The following is a 20,494-nucleotide window of genomic DNA, read 5'->3' on the forward strand; positions in this document are numbered from 1 at the left end:
TGCCAGTCTGTCTCTCTGGTAGACACAGAGGAGTTCACTGGGGATTCCAAGAGAGATGAAGAGAAGAAAGATGGGAGCCACAGGGAGGAGGTATGATGCAAAAATAATGGGATGGAATGAGGATAAAGACAACCCGCCTCTGATACCCCTGCGTACCTTGCCTGTCAACCCTCAACTCCACAATACACAGTGTCTAGAATACACACTGGGGCCAATGCATGTCCTTGAGTCACAGAAGCAGATGCACACCGCTTTAATCCTTCAGATAAATCTCCTGCTGGCTCGCCGTCCGGCAGCAACTGAACTTTTGGAGGCTGTTGGCTTTTGTTAGTCCTGGGGTTGAGGGATTGTGTGCTGGTGCAACACACAAACAGAGAGACGCGCCCGCACACTGACATGCACATGCATGCACACCGATCTAGTGGGCTGATCTCTCTAGAGTAGGATGCGACCTTCCTGATTCATACTGTAGATGTGTTGTAGAGCTGTGATCAGCTTTGCAAAGTTAAATCCTTTGCCTCAGTAATTTTCCCTGCCTTTTTTTTTTACACTGGATCTGTATTATCTATCCATCCAAGGGCAGTAAAGGTGGGCTAGTAAAATGATACAGCTCTATTCCTTCACACATGACTGATATCCTGTTTGTCTCTGGTTCCACCTTAAATCAATGACAGCTCTGATGATGATGATACTTTGGGAGAGTAGCCCTATGTTGGGCTTCGTGTTGCAACTCGCAGCAACCCATTCAGGACAGGATTAATAGACATAATGAAAATATGTCTGAAGTGCCCTCAGTCACATTACATTCCAACGTGATATTATCTCCATAACACCTCGCGTGATGAAAGCATGTAATTAAGTTTGCACCAGAGCACAGCCACAAAATGATTTTTGCAGTGTAAGGCTCAGCTAGTGTACAGTCTGTGTGTGTACGTGTGTGTGGTGACGGAGAGTGTTTGTGCTGTTTTGAGGTCAGTAATGACAGACAAATAGCTGTCAGGGCTAATGGGAGGGGACAGCCAGGGATGATGGGTACACAGAGAGAACAGAGCAGCGCAGCTCAACACAGTCCGACTGTGGCGACACAGCGCTGCTACAGTGTTCACACAGAGAGAGGGTCACAATGAGAGCACAAAACAAACACACATCTCTGTTTGGTTACCCTTGTCAGGGCACTGGCTTATATTAATTCCCTAAGTTAGCACTACCCTCACTGGCATGGTTACATAGCAAACCCAATTTTATATAACCTTAATTCTAAAGTAAATCTGGACCCTTAAAAGAAAATTCAAACTGATACTAATCTTTTGAGTAACCAGCACTCGCTGTCTGTAGGCTTTGGAGGTAGCTTTCTTTTTTGCAGACAATGGCAGCTGTAATGCAGGAAAGTAGATTTTGGCATAGTGTTGAACGATATGAGAAGCTTCTATAGATATTTGACTCTTTTGGGTGTGACTCACTATTGGAATTCATTGCAACTGTGAATTTAAGCTTACAATGTCAAATATAAGCTGCCATCTTCAGAAAAGGAGCAAGCGACAGGAGCATTTTATTCTCAAAAGATTTTCAGTGTCTGTATATTTCCATGGCTGTGAAAACCTAGAACCGCATTGAGGTGGGAAAAAAAAAATACACGAACAAAAAGACTGCAGAGCTACACATTGCATTATTATATTACATGCACATGTGCTTTGGTATGCTGTAACTATCTCAATTATGTCAAGCTTGGCAACCGGTTTCAGTGACCACACCTTAACCGGGAATAAACTGAATCATCCAGGAGGTACTGTAGAAAGACAAACAGCTTCACCACAGACTCCATATTCCTCCCCTCTATGCTCCCTGTCCTCTTTTAAATTCCCTGCTGTCTGCTCTCTTTCTCTCTCAGGTTTCTATCTTTTTATGTATTTCCTTTTGTAATGAATGCTCCTCCCTTGGCCGAGGGCCAGTCAGGTTTGTAAGATGATCACAGAGTTGTCCAGTGGAGATGTGTCTAAATGTCTCTGGCTGTAGGCAATGTCTGAGTAAATGACGGATGGACTGTTGGAATGCTATGAAGGAGGAACCGGAGCATTGCTTTGTTGTGTCTGTTGAAAGACAGTGATCCACTGCAGTGGAGGGAAATTAGACTTATGGCACTGGTAGAAAGGGGAGGTAAAATGCTGCCTGTGTCTCTGTGCATTGCTACAGGAACAGAGGGATAAAGGGATGGAGGGAGACAACCAGAAAAAGAGGCAAGGAATGAGGACAAGGTGACATTCTTTGTCCGAGAAGGCAGCACAGCGGAACATGTACCCTCTCTTCACCTGTCCTCAGTTGTCTTTTGTTTTCCTCCCTGCAGCCTGTTCAAATCCACCCCCACTTCCTCCCCACCACCCAGCCCCCACCCAAACCCACATTTCTCTCCTATCTCCTCCCCTTGTTGCCTTGTTCGAGGTGGTGGTCACACACCCAGGTGGAACAATAGCCAGCGACTTTATTCCCATGCACCTCCCAGAAACCTGTGCCCTCAGGTATGGAATTCTATCACTCAGCCACAAACAGGTGGATCAACCCAAATCCACTTCGGAGGACGGCAACAAAGGCACCAGATTCTGCCTGAGATTAGGCCCCTAGCTCTAAAGGAAGACAAAAGAAGGAGGCATGATGGGGTGGCAAAAGGGGGTGTGGGGATTTGAAATATATATATATATACCTGTGCTCTTTGAAGAACAGGAACCATAACATACCTTCAGTGTTTGCCAGTGCATTTCATTGACTTCCATTCCCCAAGGAGGGTAGAGGGCAATATGCTATCAACCTAATAGAGTGGGGGAGGAGACTTGATGTGGTCGACGGCCACTGCCCTCCAGTGTATTGTCTATGAATATGGAGTAGCCCAGCAAACGAGCATGTCCTCTAACACGGTGCTCTATGTTCATCCTTGGGCAATCCAACCACAGCCCAATCTCTTTAAGTGCTGGGGGGTCTTGGCTGTAATGTCACTTGTCTTTGGTGTGACCACAAATGACACTTTTGTTTAAATCAGCATCCATCACCTCCCCCTGTAAAGAACTGCAGGCAGCTGGAGAGGTGTGCAGGCTCAGAGGATCCGGGCAAGCCAACAAGAATTTTTAAAGGTTAAAACAACATCTGAAATTTAAAATGCTGAGATTGTGTGCCAACATATTGCAATTGAGACTTTGTAAGTGAAACCCACACAAAAAGTCCCCCCATGGATGCTAATCCCCCTGGCATAGCTCATTAGATGAAAAAGGGAAACCTCCTTGAACCAGACCTCAGCTCATTTGTCAAAGTAGAGAGCAGTGTTTTCCCTCTCTTGTTTCATACATAGAAGCTAAGTCGAGAGCAAGCTTTATGCTTTTTCATGCCAACTCACACACCTTGAAGTTCAGCTGAGGCGTATTCAGCATATTTTTCCATGATAGCAGGTGATGCATTATTCAGTGAGCTCTGGTTGATATTGGCTGTAATAAATCTCTGGTCTATAGACACATGGACATAAACCTGCACACACTTACACACACAGACTTGCATTCTCCACTGTTGATGCATGATGAATAAAGAGGAAGTGAGCATCTATGAATCACAACCCAGTGGAGAGATCTTAAACAAAGAGTAGCATGGATGAAAGGAGCCCTGGGCTTTTGAAAACCTATCCAAAGCAGCATGGTAATGAGAGTAATGAGGATATCAGACGCTGAACGTTGTGCAATATGCTTGTTAAATGTGACAGCTGAATTACATCAGAGGTTCACCCCTGTGAAGCGAAACACTGCTGAAGCAAATATTCTCTCCTGTGGCCAAACATTTCCTCAGTTCACACTGACATTTAAGGACACCTTACTGTAGGCATGGCCAGAGAAGGGTTCACACTCAGAGCAAGGGTAGCGGGGACATCTGGTGACGGGCAGTACTGGTAGAGGGTTGGGATCATGTAGCCTCAAAGAGAGTTAAAGGTCTTTTCCACAGAATTTGTGCATGAAAATCACAGAGTGCTACTCGACCTGTGAAAACAGCTGTACGGTATAAAGTCTTCTGTGGCTCTGGAGGGAGTGATTTGGGGTTTGGAGACTATACATTTTTAACTTAAGTCTTGCATAAGAGACTGGGGTGAGGAGCTGCAAAGACACTGGTGCATACCTTTCCAGTAGGCACTGATGAAAGAATGATTGAATGAATAGGTTTTTAGACCCACGCTAAGGAGTGAAAGTCAGGATACCACTGCTACATCAGTTTTGACCATTTTTTTTAATCTTACGAGTCCCCATACTTCATGGAAATGAACTACTATATCACAGGAGCGCTATTTTAAACAAGACACTGAACGTAAAGCAACAGTTTGCCATTTTGGACAATACGTTATTCACTTTCTGATAGAGAGATAGATGACAGGGTCAATACCACTCATGGGGTTGAACTATTTCTTGGTTCTGAGGCAACCAGCACAGACTCCAGGAAGCTACTGGTAACAGACTGTCAGTTTTTGTACCGATTAAACAAACAAAATACAATGTGTTAATTAGTGAGCTTTGGAGGCGTTGGTAGGCGGGTTTTGTTATGGCTGGCTAGCTGTTCCCCCCCCCTTTTTATAGTCTTTGTGCTAAGCTAAGCTAACCAGCTGCTGGCTGTAGCCTTACATTTAAAGGACAGAAATGTGAGTGTGTGTCTCTCCCAAATGTCAAACTATTCTTTTAACCTTGAGCGGTTGGCTACCACTGAGTTCTGAGCCCTGTGATTAAGTGTTTACAGACACAGTAAATATAGTATTTACACTAAGTGTCTTAGTGGGTGTACAAATATCCTAAAAAAAAAAAATCCTCCATGGATTTGTAAGACCTGGAGATGACCTTGAGCTCTAATGGGTGAGGAGAAAGAACAGAAATTAGCTATGTTGATTGTGTGTGTGTGTGTGTGTGTGTGTGTGTGTGTGTGTGTGTGTGTGTGTGTGTGTGTGTGTGTGCGTGCGTACGTGCCTGTACAGAGGAGGATTGGGGCACAGAGGTCTTATTGGACAGTGAGAACAGAGGGGCAAAGATTGAGAAAGGCGACAGAGGACAGAGTGCTGATTTGACATAATCTCTTTTTGTTTGTCAGATGATTCAGGGAGTCTGCGCCCTCATGCACCCTGCCTGTTCTCCACATCCTCATCCTCCTCCTCCTTACTAACATCCACCCCCCACACCAACAGTGCCACTACTTGGTGGCTCGCACTGGAGGGAAGAGGGAGGATGGGTAAAAAATAAAAGAAGAGGGAGTGTTTCCTGACCAGAGAGGAAGAGAGAGAGAGTTCAACACCATGGCTTAGGTGCTGCTTGCCATTCCAGCCTGGGCCTCATTGTTATTATGATTTATTTTTTAATGAGCAGCGCTGCCCTCCCCTCTGCCATACAAAGGCCTGATTGAATCTGGCGTTCCATTAGCATGTTAAAGAGGCCCAGCTTCATCTGTGAGCCGCTGACTGACAGTGGATATCATCTCTGTAATTGCTCTGTATACTGGAGCCAGAGAGAGAGAGAGAGAGAGAGGGAGAGAGAAACTGTAGAGGAAGGGGAGAGTTGAGGAAAGATAGGGAGGGAGGGATTAGGATTTAAAAAGGGGGATGCAAGAATGAGGGGGAGAACTGATGAGAGGAGCTGGTGGATCGAGCTACATCACTGTACATCTCAATTTGGTATGGTTGGAGCCCCATGCAGAGAGCTGGGAATAGTCTGTTTGAATAAGTTTTTTTTTTTTGTTTTTTTTTTTCCAGGCTACACTGACAGTCCACAACACTTATCAAAGCAGAAACAGTGGCGGTGTTTCGTAACAGAAGCCCTGCATGCACGGAGCTGTTACACAAGAAAATTATGTCGCACAGGTTTTGTGTTTTTTAATGTTTGAGCCGAAACAAAGCGCACACAAGATTCCACTGGCTTTTTTCAGCTCGTCACGAACTGTTAGGACAAGACACTGTATGTGACACCTTTATGTGACAGAGTGTGTTTGCTCTTCTTCTTGTCAGCTCTGCACCACGTCACACCCCATGTCCTCTGCTCTGTCCCTGCCTCTGTACACAGAATGTTTTTGCCGCCCCCCCTCCTTGTTGTACTCATTCTATTCTGTCCGACTCTTTCACAGCCACTTCCTCACCCCCTGCATCACTGAGCGCCTCCCTTCCACCTTTTCCTCTCTCTCCATCACCCTTGCTCATCTCTTCCTCTGTTCTCTTTCTCTCTCTCTCTCTCTCTCTCTCTCTCTCCCTCTTCCTCTCTGATTCTGCAGTAAATGGTAATTGAACAAACAGTGTGGTGGAGGAGAGCTGCAGAAAAGATGGTTATCCTAACTCCACATGCCATGCATCCAGAATTAGCCCCTCCTCCCCGTGTCTCTCTCCCCCACTCTGCTCTCCTCTGCTCTGCTTTGACAGTGTGACATGCATGCAGTCCCACAGCATCGCCAGCCTTGTGTATTAATATTGGAGGACAGCCCAATGGTACGACAAGTGTGTGTGTGTGTGTGTGTGTGTGTGTGTGTGTGTGTGTGTGTGTGTGTGGGTGTGAAACTGGGGTGTGCAGCGGCAGCACATTTCCATTCCTAAAGAGACCAGGTGACAATGAAAGATGTCAAGCAAGCACATAGAAATACTCATATCCCAAATCTGAACTCTGAAGGGAAGTTGGTGCTGCATGAACTGTCCAGATATAACTGCTTTTTTTTCTCATTGGGATTAATTTGAATTAAGTTTAGTATCATGCACCAGGATAAAATACGTGGGAGTGATGGGGCCTTCAGATCAGACACAAAAAGACACAAAACACATTATGTCACATAGTCTGTTTCAAATAGACTGGATAGATTTACTAATCACATAATTAATGTGCTAGGTTAATGCTTTCAGGTCTTACTGTCACACAAAGCAGCTTAATCCATCAACGACAGGCTGCTGGAGAGATTTATTTGAATCAGAATGTGGTTTATGCAAACAAAAACAGATTCCCGATCGACCTCTCTCGAACATCTTTTCAGCCATGTTTCTGTGTGAGTGTGTAGAAAAATGTCATTTTGGGTCCTTTGACACACATACAGACAAACTAAAGATTACTGTAACTTGTCCTCTTCTTTGGAGTTAAAAACGTCTGTTTTGCTTTCAGTGCCATCGGACATGCACCATAAAAGTAAATACGGATTTCTAAGTTTAATTTCAGAAGCGCAGAAGCCAAGTGTTCAGTTCACATGCAGTGAAGCTGGGAAACCTCACAGTTTCAAGTACAAAACCAGGGGAAAACATATACAGAGCCGATATTTAGTCAGACAAATTCATGATTTAAAATGATAACCGCTGGACCACAAACACTTTTCATCATGGCAGAGATGATAAAAACCTGAAACTTGTCTTGTTTGTGTGTTTGTTTTTTTGTGAATATACAATAAGTGTGTCATGTGATGTTTATTTGAGGACAGAAAAAAACAAACCAAACACCAGAAGTAAACATTTCTGCATCACGCTCCATCACTAATTTAGATTAACTGGAAACTGGAGGAATATCAAGTCCGTATCAAGGTCTGTCTCACAGAAGACAATGACCTTGCTCTCCACAATAGTACGTCACATCAGGGGAGTAGTCAGGCAGCAACACATTATTTCATGGGCACACTGCCATTTCACATTAAACACTAGTTTAATGCAGGTCCATTAAATTCATGCAAACATCTTCAGGATAACCATCATGCAGCTCTCCTTTCTCTTTTTCCCACATTCATATTTACATCCACTATAATCATCATCTACTGATGATAACATTTTAAAAAACGCTATCTACCCAGGACACACACAAAAACACATGCATGCACACACACACAGACCCACAGACCCACAGACCCACACACACACACACACACACACACACACACACACACACACACACACACACACACACACACACACACACACACGATCGTCCTCTCTACCCTGCAGGCACTCCCTCCTCCACTAACACACCATGAAATCTCTAACACTCACAATACATTTGCATGACATTACTGCTGAAGTGCTCTAAAATTGGTGCCTGAATAGCAACTGCAGAGATGCACTGTTTGTCTATGTGCGTACGTGTGATAGCAAAGCACAACTGCTTACACTCATTTACATTGTGCTGATTGTCCAAAACATCATTTTACCAATGGCCTATAAAATAGAGAATATTTGTGTGTGTGTGTGTGTGTGTGTGTGTGTGTATGTGTGTGTCAAAATGAATTCCACATTTGAGTTGAGACCATATGTCCGATTGTAATGATCTCCTGTGGTCTCCTGTGTGTTGCAATGGGATTAGTGTGGTAATCATGGAGCGTGTTGACACACACTGTTAGTCAGATTGATGTGTTTGTTTGAGTGGTGCGGGGCTACACAGCTTTACACACTGACTGACTGCATTAGCCACTTGCTACTAATCTGAGACTTAATGGCTTTCCCCAACAATGTTGTTCCCATGCACAATGTTTTATTCAAATGCTTGCTGGGCCTGTAGGTAAAGTGTTGAGATCTATCACTGTTACTTTCCCTAACACAAACGCTCTGTCCAAATCAATGTAGCCACGTCTTGAGAGGTAGTTTATCACCAGCAATTATCCTCCAAGTAATACCCCTCTCCCGTCAGTCTCAGACCAAGCAAATGGGACAAGTCAGAGTTTCAGATTCAATGAATATTGATGCAGCCCCTGAGGCCAACACTGACATATGTATATGTGTGTGTACGCATGTTTGTGAATGTGACCAAAGAAGAGGACAAAGAGGATAAGTTGGTAGACTGGTTTCCATCTGCAACAGTGCAAACAGCCACAGGAAACAAGAACACTGTCATCATTTACATTTCACTCCCCCGGCTTTTGCCCATTTGTTGCTATTCTGAAAATGTGTACTGTTGCTAAAATGCCAAGCACATATGAAAGCCTGCAATTACAGTTCTTCGAGGGATACTACGATCTGACCTCAGCTTTATACAGATATGCCATCAGGGTTAAAGATATGTTCATGCTTGAAATATATCTTTGGCCTTGTTCTTGACATTCTTATTCTGGATATGCATGGTAAGGGTAGCCAAATAACCAAAGGCACTGTAGCAGCAACTCTAAGCATCTCCACTCAACAGCAGTGGTGCAGTATGCATATTCAGTTTGCATGCTTGTGCATGTCACTGAGGCTGTGGTGGGAAGCCTTGGTAATGCAGCCAGTGTGCATTTGTGTGCTGGCTGCTGCTCCACTGCTGCTAAAAGGACAGACAGATGTGACGCTACAGTGGTGATGACAACAAACCATTATGTAGCCTTCCCTGTTTCTGCCTCTGCCCTGCGTGCTGCACACGTCCCACGCCCACCCCCTTCACTCTCATCTCTCTCCGTCCTGCCATCAGAGTCTCAGACTGCGGCAGCGCAGGGCAGTGAGACGGAAAATACAGTGATTGTTTCTGACGAAAATAGAGGGGCTCAGTGAGAGGGAGACGCTAAGAGAGAGCAGGAGAAAAAGAGAGGGAGTCAAAGGATGACAGAGAGAGAATGGAGGCAAGGTAGAGAGAGGGACAGAGCATTAGGGCGGACCGTTTTTAAGGTCACTTTGTGGCTACACATGCTCAGGGGAGACTTGTAGAGAGTAACAGCTCCACTGACAACTCCTGATTTTGTGTATATTTGTGAGTGAGCAAGAGCAAAGAAAGGAGGGAGAGAGAGAGAGAGAGAGAGAGAGAGAGATGTTCTGTACCACAAAGACTCTCACCTTGTTCTGCACCATGCACACACAGCACCCCAGCTGTCATCCAGCTTCGCTCTCTTTCTCCATCAGGGCCGGTGGGGACATGCATCATTCATGAGCAGGGACTTATTTGGCTGCGTCATCTCCTCACATAACTGTCAATAACTTTTTCTGGCTTTGGATTCACCTTTACTCAGGCAGCGCACTGGATGCACAGCAAATGTTCAATGATAAATAGCATTTTCCCCAAGACTGAGCAAACTGCAGGAAACTGTTTTAACACCGAGTGATTGGTGACAGATTTCTGTCCAACAGGACTATCTTAGACTAGTTTGAGCTATAATCCACTAGGAGCCGTGGTGCAAAAATGACTGATACTGTGTTCAGGACTTTTCAAAGGAAAGAAGATATATATATAAAATCTGTGCTTGTCAAACTGATAATATACCAGATATAAAAACTGAAACCGCTGTAGTTCAGAGGCATTAAATGAATGCAGATATGTTTTTTTAATTCATTTTTTAATTTAAACATGGCCTTTTGGAAAAGAACACTTTCATATTCATCATAGTTGTTGCACGGGAGAGAGAGAGAACAACCACATGTAGAGAGTGTAATATAAAAGGGTAATTATCTAAGAACTGCCATGTCCTGCCCCCAGCACCCTTTTTGCCCAGCCTGTCCTCTTCCCTGAGTGCCTGTGTCGCAGCCTGCTGCGAGGCTGCCTGCTGTGAAGGTCACCCTCCCTGCAGCTATGGATTACAGAGGCGCGCACAGTCAGGCAGAATACGATATTGCCCTTGAGGGGAGGTCTGAGGCTCGGGCTGGCAGAGACGAGCCCTCTGGAACTTCTGGACCCCACTGGGACCAGCCAGTATGATAACATAGCTACTTCTAGACAAGTGCAGCTGAAAGGTAGATGACAGAAGGCAAAGGAGCAAAACAGGCAAAAACAGGACATATAAAGATGTGAAAGTCACTGGAATCAAGTTTATGATTCCATGTCTATCTATCCAGCTAGTCCATGGCTGTGTGTGAAAAGTAACCCTCGGGTATCAGAACAGCACTGACGGGCCAACAACAGCCCTAGATGAGTCAATACACTCCCAGCAGGCACAAGAGGGAATTGAATCCCATAGTCGTCATCAGGTGATCTATAAGAGCCTTCAAAAAAGCATTCATCACTATGTTATCTAGCCTGAATTCAAAGGGAGGGGATGGCACCTTTTATCCTGCAAAAAATGGTGCAATGGGGGTCAGTTTTCCTTTGAGTGGGACAGGAGCCATTTGACAACGGCTCTCTCTGGAGTCATGCCACTGTTGCCACTGTTTAGAGGTCGGAAGAGGCAAAAAAAAATATAGGCGTGTGCGTGCACACACACACACACACACACACACACACACACACACACGGATACACTTGGCAGACCGTGTTGTCCTTTGCTGGCTCGGCTCTCCCTACTGTGACCTTAATTTGTTCTGTCTTGAGTATGAGTGCCCACTGGGCAGCTGATGCACCTCAAGGGTACAAACTGACAGTTTGTGTGAGCATTATGTACATGTGGGTTTGAGCATATGTGGGAGAAAGACAGAGACAGAGTGAGATACAAAGGGTAAAGACTGAGAGAAACAAAAAGGCACAAAGAAAGAGCATGGCATATGCAGGTGTGCATGTGCTGCATTCGTGTTGTGAGTGTGTGATTCTCAGGTGAGCCGCGGTCATGTTCACAGGTTTAAGTAGAGGAGACAGGAAGAGGAGACGCTGAGGCTGAAAGCACTGGACACTGGGCCACCAATAAAAGCAAAAGAACACAAGCTGTCTCCCTGCCGGCTAATCCTCTAATGAAGATTTGTGGCAGCGGCTAGCTGGTGATTATTGGCCCAGCACAGAGACAAAAACCATCTTCGGTGCTACTGTAAATACAATCTCTCACATTTACACAAGCCATCACAGGCACAAATGAGAAAATTTCAGATGGAGGCAGAAACACTGCCGTTACAATGTGTGCTGGCTACTGCTGTGCTCTGACACTCTGTCAAACCCCTGATGCTAAATTAATAAGCATTACAAGCCCAAACATTAACAAACATTATTCAGATGTGAAGAATGCAATGTGAAGTCGCTTATGTTTATGCTGTTATTCCCGTCTCATCGGGCCAATTGCAATGATCCTGCCTATGCTAATTTTATGGAAATGCTTGTTTCTATCCTTCCTCTCTGCCTCCCGTTTGTTACATCTCATCAGTGCTCTTTTGAACCACAATAACAGCCACTGTCTGAGTTTCAGTGTTCACTGAGCGCTGTGTTGAACATATAAGCAGGAATTCATCCATCCGTGTATTCCATAATAGAGATTACGAGATGTGCAGCCCAGGCTTCAGTCTCCACACTAACTGCCAAGCTCTGCACTTGGATTTACGTATATCACAGAAGTTTTTCTACTAAATGTGTGCAGGGACTGACCTAAAGTACAGCACGCGACAAACGCCAGCAACAAGATAAACAAACATGATATCACACTGTAAATGAATGACCTCAGACACCACATTACCCGTGTGTCCCTTACAGCCTTCTAATCCACACACCTCTGGCACCTCACCCTCTTGATCCTCCCTTTCTCCTCCCCCGCTCCCCCCAGGCAGGGGCAGGGAGCTGTGGTGCAGGTCCTGGCAGAGCCCTCTCTCATTCTCCCCCCTGCCTGCCCCCCCTCTCTCTCTGTAAGGGGTTGGGCGGCTTGTTCAGGGAAGAACTTGTATGGAGACAGGTGTGCATACCAGACGCCAGCACTAAGCCCTGTGCCACGCGGATCCCATAACTACCTGCTAGCGAGGCTTCCCCAGCTCCCTTCCAACGTTGAACTAAACCTTTTCCAATGAACCCTTCTGCAAGCTGGAGCTACGGTAGGTGTCAATGGGCAAGGTGCCACAGAGGGCAGGTCTGAGCTCAACCCAATGCCACCCTTTTACCACCAGGCCTTTCTGCATCCCCTCAGCCATTATACACCACATTGAAACACATTGGAACAGACTTAGTTGGCAGGGGGAAGGCGTTTGGGGTGGAGATTTAGGCTATTTTGAGCTGTTCATGTAACATTAAGGATTAAAAGCTCGCTCAAGGCTTCTTGGAAGCAAAAGCTAGTACTATTCATTTAGTCTGTGTGCTTGGCTAACCCCATGGTAGTAAAGCGAGAGCTGTTTAGATGGATGAGGTCACAGATTGAGATGTCCTTGTGGCAACGAGTAAAGTTCATGTAGGGCTGTAGAATGACATTCCCAACAGTGTGTCAGATATACTGCTCATATTTCCTCTTTGCGTGAGTCAGATGGAACAGAGAGACAGCAGCTCAATGCATGTTGCTGGAAGGAAGCATCTCTTTCTCCCTGTAGGCCAGCTTTAACCAAAAAATTGTCACCCCACCCCATATCCCATCTTTCTCATCTTGCTGCTTGCTCATTTCCTCTCTGCTTTTATCCCTTCAATGCTCCCTTAAGTCTTTCTCGATCCTCCTACACTATTCGCTCAATCCCGCTCTACTGTTATTTGGTTGCTTCATCAACTTCCTCCTCCTCCTTCTCCCCTTTAGCTTCCTTCTCTCTAGCCATGCCCCTGTGAATTGACCTTGCTGCATCTCAAGGAGAATTGATTTCTCTTTTGGTCTTTGTGTGAAACCCTATCTCAACAGCACTCAGAGGAATTTCCTCTTCCCCCCAGAGCTGGATGGAGCTAATTCTCTTTCATGAGGACACTTTTCACCCCATTTTATCTGTATGCCTTTCTCTCTTTCTCTCTCTCTCTACCCCCCTCATCTTCTACCCCTCTTCTCTTCTGAGCACACAGAAATAGAGCAGGCATGATTAATGCAACATCTATCGCCGCCAAACGTTAGCTTTGCTCAACCTTTTCATGCTTGGCTGCTGTTTGGGAAATTGTTATTCACGCATCTTTCAACGCTCTTACTGAATTATCCTATCAGTAGATCAATAAAACAGTTTGACTTTTTACATTTGATGAGCAGGCTTTGTAAAAAGAAAACACACAGGCTGGATTAGACATTGATCGAAAACATTCACCTCTTCTATTTTCATAAATCTGACATCTGCAACGTGGTGTAACATTCTGCTTTTTCAAGCACTGCAGCAGCAGATTGTTGTGCTTCAATAAAAATGTAAAAATGCAACTGGTGAAAAAGCACAATGCGAACCTTTAAAAGTGGCCATGCATGGTTGCTTTGCAGTCGTATCTTTACACATGTATAACACTGAACCTGAACCTCATGTCAGGATACATTGTTGGTCTCTTGTCTATAATTGAGAGAGAGTGTGTGTTAACCCAAACCTTCTTTGTACATGGCTCTGGGTATAATATTGTCCCTGATTGTTGCTTAAGCTCACATGCAGGACAATGCTTCTCTTTCATGTTTCTCAAGAACCGCTCATCCAAACTACTTCACATTTGACACTGTGCTTCCTTGGGCCCTGAACAATACATCCACCAAGTGTAGTTGTGAAGTCAAACAGTTGTCGAGAAAGGTGAAGGACAGACAAACAGACAGTTTCCTTCCATTTGAATTAGATTTCTGTACTGATGCTAACTAATTAGCAATGCATCGCAAGTCAATTTCAACACTTAGAGAGTACAAAATCAGCCTCATAGCACAGCTTTGTCAGTGCAGTGTCCTAACTGTGCACACTTAAAACCAGACTTTCATTAGGCCACATGTTTGACACAAGGTAATCCAACACCTGTGTGGGACAAAAGAGTGCACCTGCTCTATGTAATGCAAGTGCACATGATAAATATGGTTAAATTTAGTTCTCAGGAGCCAAATGCATAGGAAGCCCTAAAGAGCAGCATGTCACAGTACAAGTACATTAATAAAACCAAATGGCAATTGACAAAATATCAATAAGATATATGAGATGTGTAGGCTGCTGGAAGTCTTGCAAAGACATTAGGAAAGTAAATGACAACAATTGTTCAACATGATAACACCAACAGTGTCTTTACAAACACTAGAGAGCTGCAGTGTGAAGAATCGTCTGTGCCTTTTTCCACTTTGTGATCAGAGTGACTGTTGAAGCATACAGAACATTTTCCAGGCTTCAACTCCCAGGTGTCTTGTAGCCCCAGGATTCCCAGTAAGTAGTCAGCCAGGCTGCCTTGGTGAATGCACTAATGTGACACCATAATCACACGCAGGTGCATTTTTGTGCTTCACAGAGCAACAGCACTGGGCTGCTGGTAGTGGCAGGTGCCGGCACTGGTGTGTGTCGCTGTAAACTGTACGTTTTATTCAAGGGTATGCAAGCGCTGGAAAGCTGCATGGTGTTTGCATTCTGTGTGTGTTTTGAGTAAAAAGAGACCTCATCACTCTAATTCACAAAATGAAACCATGCGTGCTTGTGCGCCGTTCTGGCCTTTACCTTTGGTGAATGGTCTTTGACGGAGGGCACTGCAGTGAGGCCAATGAAGCAGCAGGAGTCAGAGGAACAGACACCTCCACCTCCCTCTGCTCTGCAGTGCTACACACAGATGGGCCACACACACACACACACACACACACACACACACACACACACACACAGATGCACTCACAGACACAATGGGTTGCCTTCCCACCAGTCCAATAACAGGCCTATTCATTAAAGTCTCTTACAGACAGTATTGACAACCTGCTGACACACAGTCACTCCAGGATAAACAAATGGAGCAATAGAGAAGAGTAAGGAAGGGATGGGAAGAAGGGAAGGTACCTGTTATAATGGATTTTAGAGGAGTCCTCTCCACAAACCAGGAGAGAGCCAGACTTCCAGAAAGAGGAGAGAAGAGAAGGAGTACTGCCCCAACTGCCACTTCCATCCATCCACATACATAGACCTACACCCTCTCTCTCTCTCTCTCTCTCTCTCTCTCTCTATCTCTCTCACACACACACACACACACACACACACACAGTTTCCCTTCGGATGAGTGTCACATTAATCTTGCATCCTAGGTCACTCCTGACAAATGTGGCCTATTCTAATTATGATTATGAGAATAAGTCTTCTCATTGAGTGCCTTGCCACATAGAGAAGCTATTGAAAGGTGAACTGGGGCAAGTGCAGTGGACTCTCTCATCACACAGCACTATGTCACAGCCACCCCCCACTTCCAGAAAAAAATATTCCCACAGAAAGGAAACGAGATATTCTGCAAAGCAACATGGTGAAATTTGAAGCCAATGGCCCATTTGCTAGAAAAATGTAAATTGTGCAGAGTTACTGTGTATTTCATTGCAAACAAAATTGTATTATTATTATTATTATTATTATTATTATTATTATTATTATTATTATTATTATTATTATTATTGTAAAACAACAGATCAACCGATCTACCTGTGAGTTAGCACAGTGATTTAGTGAGATTTAGTATTTGCAGGTTCAAATCACTTTTGAAAGTTTATATCTCGCTGTTGCCAAAGCATTAAGAATTAGCCATGCATAGTTTGTTCAGCATGTTTCACTGCAGAATTCTCAAGTTTCAGCTGCACTAAAGCGTTCCAGTTATATCTTGGATATGCAAAGAAGCCTAAAGGAACAAACTGTGCCATGCATACTAAATATCTGGCTCATTAAGGAGTTATAATTACTGTGTCACTTTGACATAAACAAAGAGAGCAAAGCAGTCATGGAGAAAATGGGGGTAAAAAAACTGCTGATCTGCTCAAAGACATATTTCTCCGATGTCTCTTTGGGCTGACCTCTGGAACCAGGTGAGTGTGCGCAGGCTGTTAGCGGAAGTGGGATGGTTGGAGAGCTGGGCGAATGGAATGAGCAATAGCTATGCAGACAGGTCAACAGAGAGACAGATTTTAGGAAGACGGATGAGGCCGGAGTGGGTACACAGAGACAAAGACAAAGAGACAGATAGACTTCACAGCCCTGAGCTCAGGAGGTCAGCTCTGACTCAAACAGTCAGCGCAGATGAGACATAAAACAACATCCAAACATGAATCGATCGTGACTGAGGCTGCTCCAAAAAACTTGGAGCTGAAGCTAACAAAGTGGATTGTCCCAGGAATGCTTGTCAGACAGTCTTCATGCAACATTTTTCGTGACAGCGAGAGGATGTGATAGACATTTCTTATCTAAAAGCAGTTTCCATACCAGGAGCTCCCTCCAGGCATAAGCGAGCTGAAAGCGTGGGAGGTTTTTTTAGACAACATGGCGGCTGATCACAATGACACCACAGTCAATCGAGAGGCTCTTCGTCAACAGGAGCCCAGTGATCATGTTCTCTATTAGCCTGCCATTGTTCTCTCACTGCTTCTGCTCTGTTCTCTGCCCGGATAATACAGACGGACTTTAATACACAAACACACAGAACATCAGCAGCAGTCCCATACCCCTAACTTGGTGCAGAGCCTATGTCAGGCAGAGAGCTAAGCTGGCTTTGTGTGGAGCACACTGTGCAGCACAACAGCACGTCCATTGCCATTATCAGCATCAGGACTGTCATCACTATCCCAGCAGCCAGAGACCTCTGCCAGGGCCCCGGATTGCCTATGACGATAGTTATCATGGACTTGTGAATACATCAAGGACAGAGCAGCACTGGGAAAGGTTGTTTGCTCAAGGTCATACAAAACAAAGGATAGAAATAGACTCATAGCCATACAGACACAGCTGGTGATGCATGTGGTTTACACGGGCGTGCACACGCTGCACACATATAACACATTTTTTAATCAAATTTGTAAAAAATGATATATTTTGCCCTTTATCAGAGATATGTTATCACAACCTTGCAGATTGATATCAGTGAGCTGAATCAGGAAATTTGCTGATTGGAGGTTGAGATCAGCCAGCATCAGAATTGTAAAGGTCATTACAATGACATTACCCTTTTCAGAGGAGGAAAGGCAGAAATGTCAAATCGCTCAGCAGCCACATCATCACAGAAATGGAGCGGAATGTTGGGCAGTGGAAAATCTCCATGTTCGGACAGAAATAATGGAAGATACCTATCTGAGTGACAATTTAATTGGGAGAAGTCAAGGTCAGCCCTTTTGGCAGGTGTGATGGGAGATGATTTTACATGCCATTAGTAGAGGTGGTGAAGAACACACAAATTTGGTAGAAACGGCATTCATTGCTGCTGCAAAAAGCTGCTGCACATGCAGTGAACACATATTGACAGGATTCAGTGTTGCTAAAAATACAAAATTCATGGTGCTGAACAGAAGTCACATTCCATGTTTTATTACTCCAACTGCAGTGCTAAACAGTTCACAGTAATAAGCACCCTAAGCTCAAACCATTGCCCTGATGAGCAAGTTTACCTGTTTGTTACAGTGAGACAGCTGTGGTGGAGGGTTAACACTGCTGTTGACATATCCTGGCCAAATATCATTTACGGGAGCTGCTACCACCTGCAACCTGATCAAGACAGTGCTTGTCTAAGTGTTAAATGAGGCTCAAGTCAGGTAGTTGTTCACTTTTGACCAGCGGCAGAAACTGGAAATGTAGCCCATGTAAAAACAGACACAAATGACACAAATCTCCATGTAAAACAAACCGAAAACACTCGAGAGAGTGAGAAAGTTTAACAGACAACCATTTAATTAACAGTCATTCTCACAGACATGAACTTTACTGACTTGCTTGGATCCTTAATCTCACAGGGACACATACTTTTCAACGCGCACGCTTCCAACTTGCACACCTCAGACTACATGACTCCCTATAATCATTAGAGATGTCTGCCTGAAAAACATGCCTGCCGGGAGAGCAGAGGAGCAGAGCTGCGCCTGAATCAGCCCAGGCATGCGTTAAAACAAAGTGGCCTCTCCGGCAGAGAACATAGCAACACACACACACACACACACACACATAAAACAAATGCGCACACAATGACCTCACACAGTCTCACAGACGCGACCGTACTCAAATTAGAAGACTCTAGAACACTTTCACAAGCTTACATGCACTGCATTGCTTCTTAAAAACACACACACACACACATGTTCTTCCTATGCCATGCACACAGCAGCACATGACCAGGATCGGTCATATCACTGGACTTACAGCGGCAAGCTCCCATCCTCTGTATGAATGTACGAGTTGACTATGTAGAGCACAGAGACCACACAGAATCCCCTCTCTCAGACATGGCCAGAATGAGACCAGAATACTAAAACAGAAAGCACTGGCTGACTCAGAACAGAACAACCCTGTATAATAACTAAAAGCTGTACTGTACTGCGAACTAAGATTGAACCTTTTACGTTTTTCCTTAAAAAAAAAAATGCCATATGTGTGATGTAGCATGTGCTCATCAGTGATTATAAGTTAACGTTATAAGTAAAGGTTTGGAAGAAATTACATGGTAGTATAATGAATCTGTTAATGACACACATAGAGACTTTAGGAATTCAGGATTGACAATTTGTATACATTTGCATGTCATCAGTTATCAGTTATTCGATATGAAGCCGTCTTTGTCACTTCACCTCCTCTGGCAGGACATGAGAATGGTGGAGTCTGGTCATGTGACCAAACAGCCCATAATGATACAGTCCAGCTCCAAACACTTTGACCTTCCTTGTCATCACTCACACCTGCCATATTAATGGAACACTATTATCGTAATTACAAGCACTAACCATGATTTAGAGGCTCATCCCAGAGCTCAGTATTGACAGATGTCTGTGTGGAATGGAAACCAAGCAGAGCACACTATTAATAAAGAGCTGCTGGTGGCCAAGTTTAAGTAGGGATTAATGATCCAACAACATGACTGACCTCTCCAAAATCCCATGCACCAAAAAGCGTCAACTCACCCAAAATCATGCTGTGTGTTGCCGTTGGTGTCCCTGGCTTGACAAGTGCTCCCTCACTGCCCCCGTCTCTCCTTCTTTTGCCAAGGGACAATGGCTCCAAAATCTCTTTTCAGAGTTCCTCTCCACTCTCCAGAAAGAGGCAACTCAAAGAGGCAGCGCTAGATGTGAGGAGAGACTGCTGCTGCTGCTGCACATGCCGTCTCTTGCGCCTGCCCTCTCCAGGTGAAAAGCTGAGTATGTGTTTGTGTGAGGGACAGAGAGAGAGTGTGTGAGTGGAGGAGGGGGTCCAGCGTTTCTGCAGTTGTGGCTCAGGTAAGCCTGAGGACAGTATGGAGGGGGTTAGTAGCAGAGAGGAGAGAGAGAGAGAGAGGAAGAAGAGGGGAGTCAGAGAGAGGAGGGGGAGCCTAAAGTGTGACAGCCAATCACAGCAGGAGGCTACAGAGCCAAGATCTTCTTCTCCACAGCAGCCATGAGGAATTGCAGTGGTCTCCAACAAACAGCTGACAAGCAGTTTCCTTTTAACTGTGTCATTTCACAGAGAGCTTCAGATGGAAGGTCTTCCATGCACTGTGAAGTCAGTGTCTGTTCTGCTCTCTCTCTGCAAAACACACACTCCCTTTCCCACTCTGGCTTTCTCTCCCTCTGTCTGCTTCTTGTTTTTGGGGTTGGGTATAACCTAAAGGCACCTTACATGCCTCTGCTCTGATTGGTGGCAGCCTCGGCCAATGGGAACCGAGGCAGACGCCTGTCATCATGCAGAGTGGAAGTCATGAAGGAGAGACAGAGCTTGACTGAAAATGCCGTCTCCCCCAACTACTGTTCTCCCTCTCGTTTCCCATATTCTTCTCACCCATTGCCTGCTGACAGACAGCGTGATTGTCAGATCTCTTTATTGTGTTTCTTGTTTATCACCCCCCTCCCCCGTCTTTTGACTCCATGTCTG

At 44.9% G+C, this 20,494-nt stretch overlaps 1 protein-coding gene across 1 annotated transcript in view; it reads right to left on the reverse strand.

Annotated features, from left to right (window-relative positions):
• Window positions 1-20,161, reverse strand: part of znf385a (zinc finger protein 385A) — a 55,971-nt gene extending 35,810 nt beyond the window's left edge. The window contains exon 1 of the mRNA XM_076739943.1: window positions 19,552-20,161. Coding sequence (XP_076596058.1) covers window positions 19,552-19,561 — 10 coding nt within the window. The 5' untranslated portion in view covers window positions 19,562-20,161. The remainder of the gene's footprint in view (window positions 1-19,551) is intronic.
• Window positions 20,162-20,494: the final 333 nt, after the last annotated feature.

This window comes from Chaetodon auriga, chromosome 10 (genome assembly GCF_051107435.1).
Source record: "Chaetodon auriga isolate fChaAug3 chromosome 10, fChaAug3.hap1, whole genome shotgun sequence".
NCBI lineage: Eukaryota > Metazoa > Chordata > Actinopteri > Chaetodontiformes > Chaetodontidae > Chaetodon > Chaetodon auriga.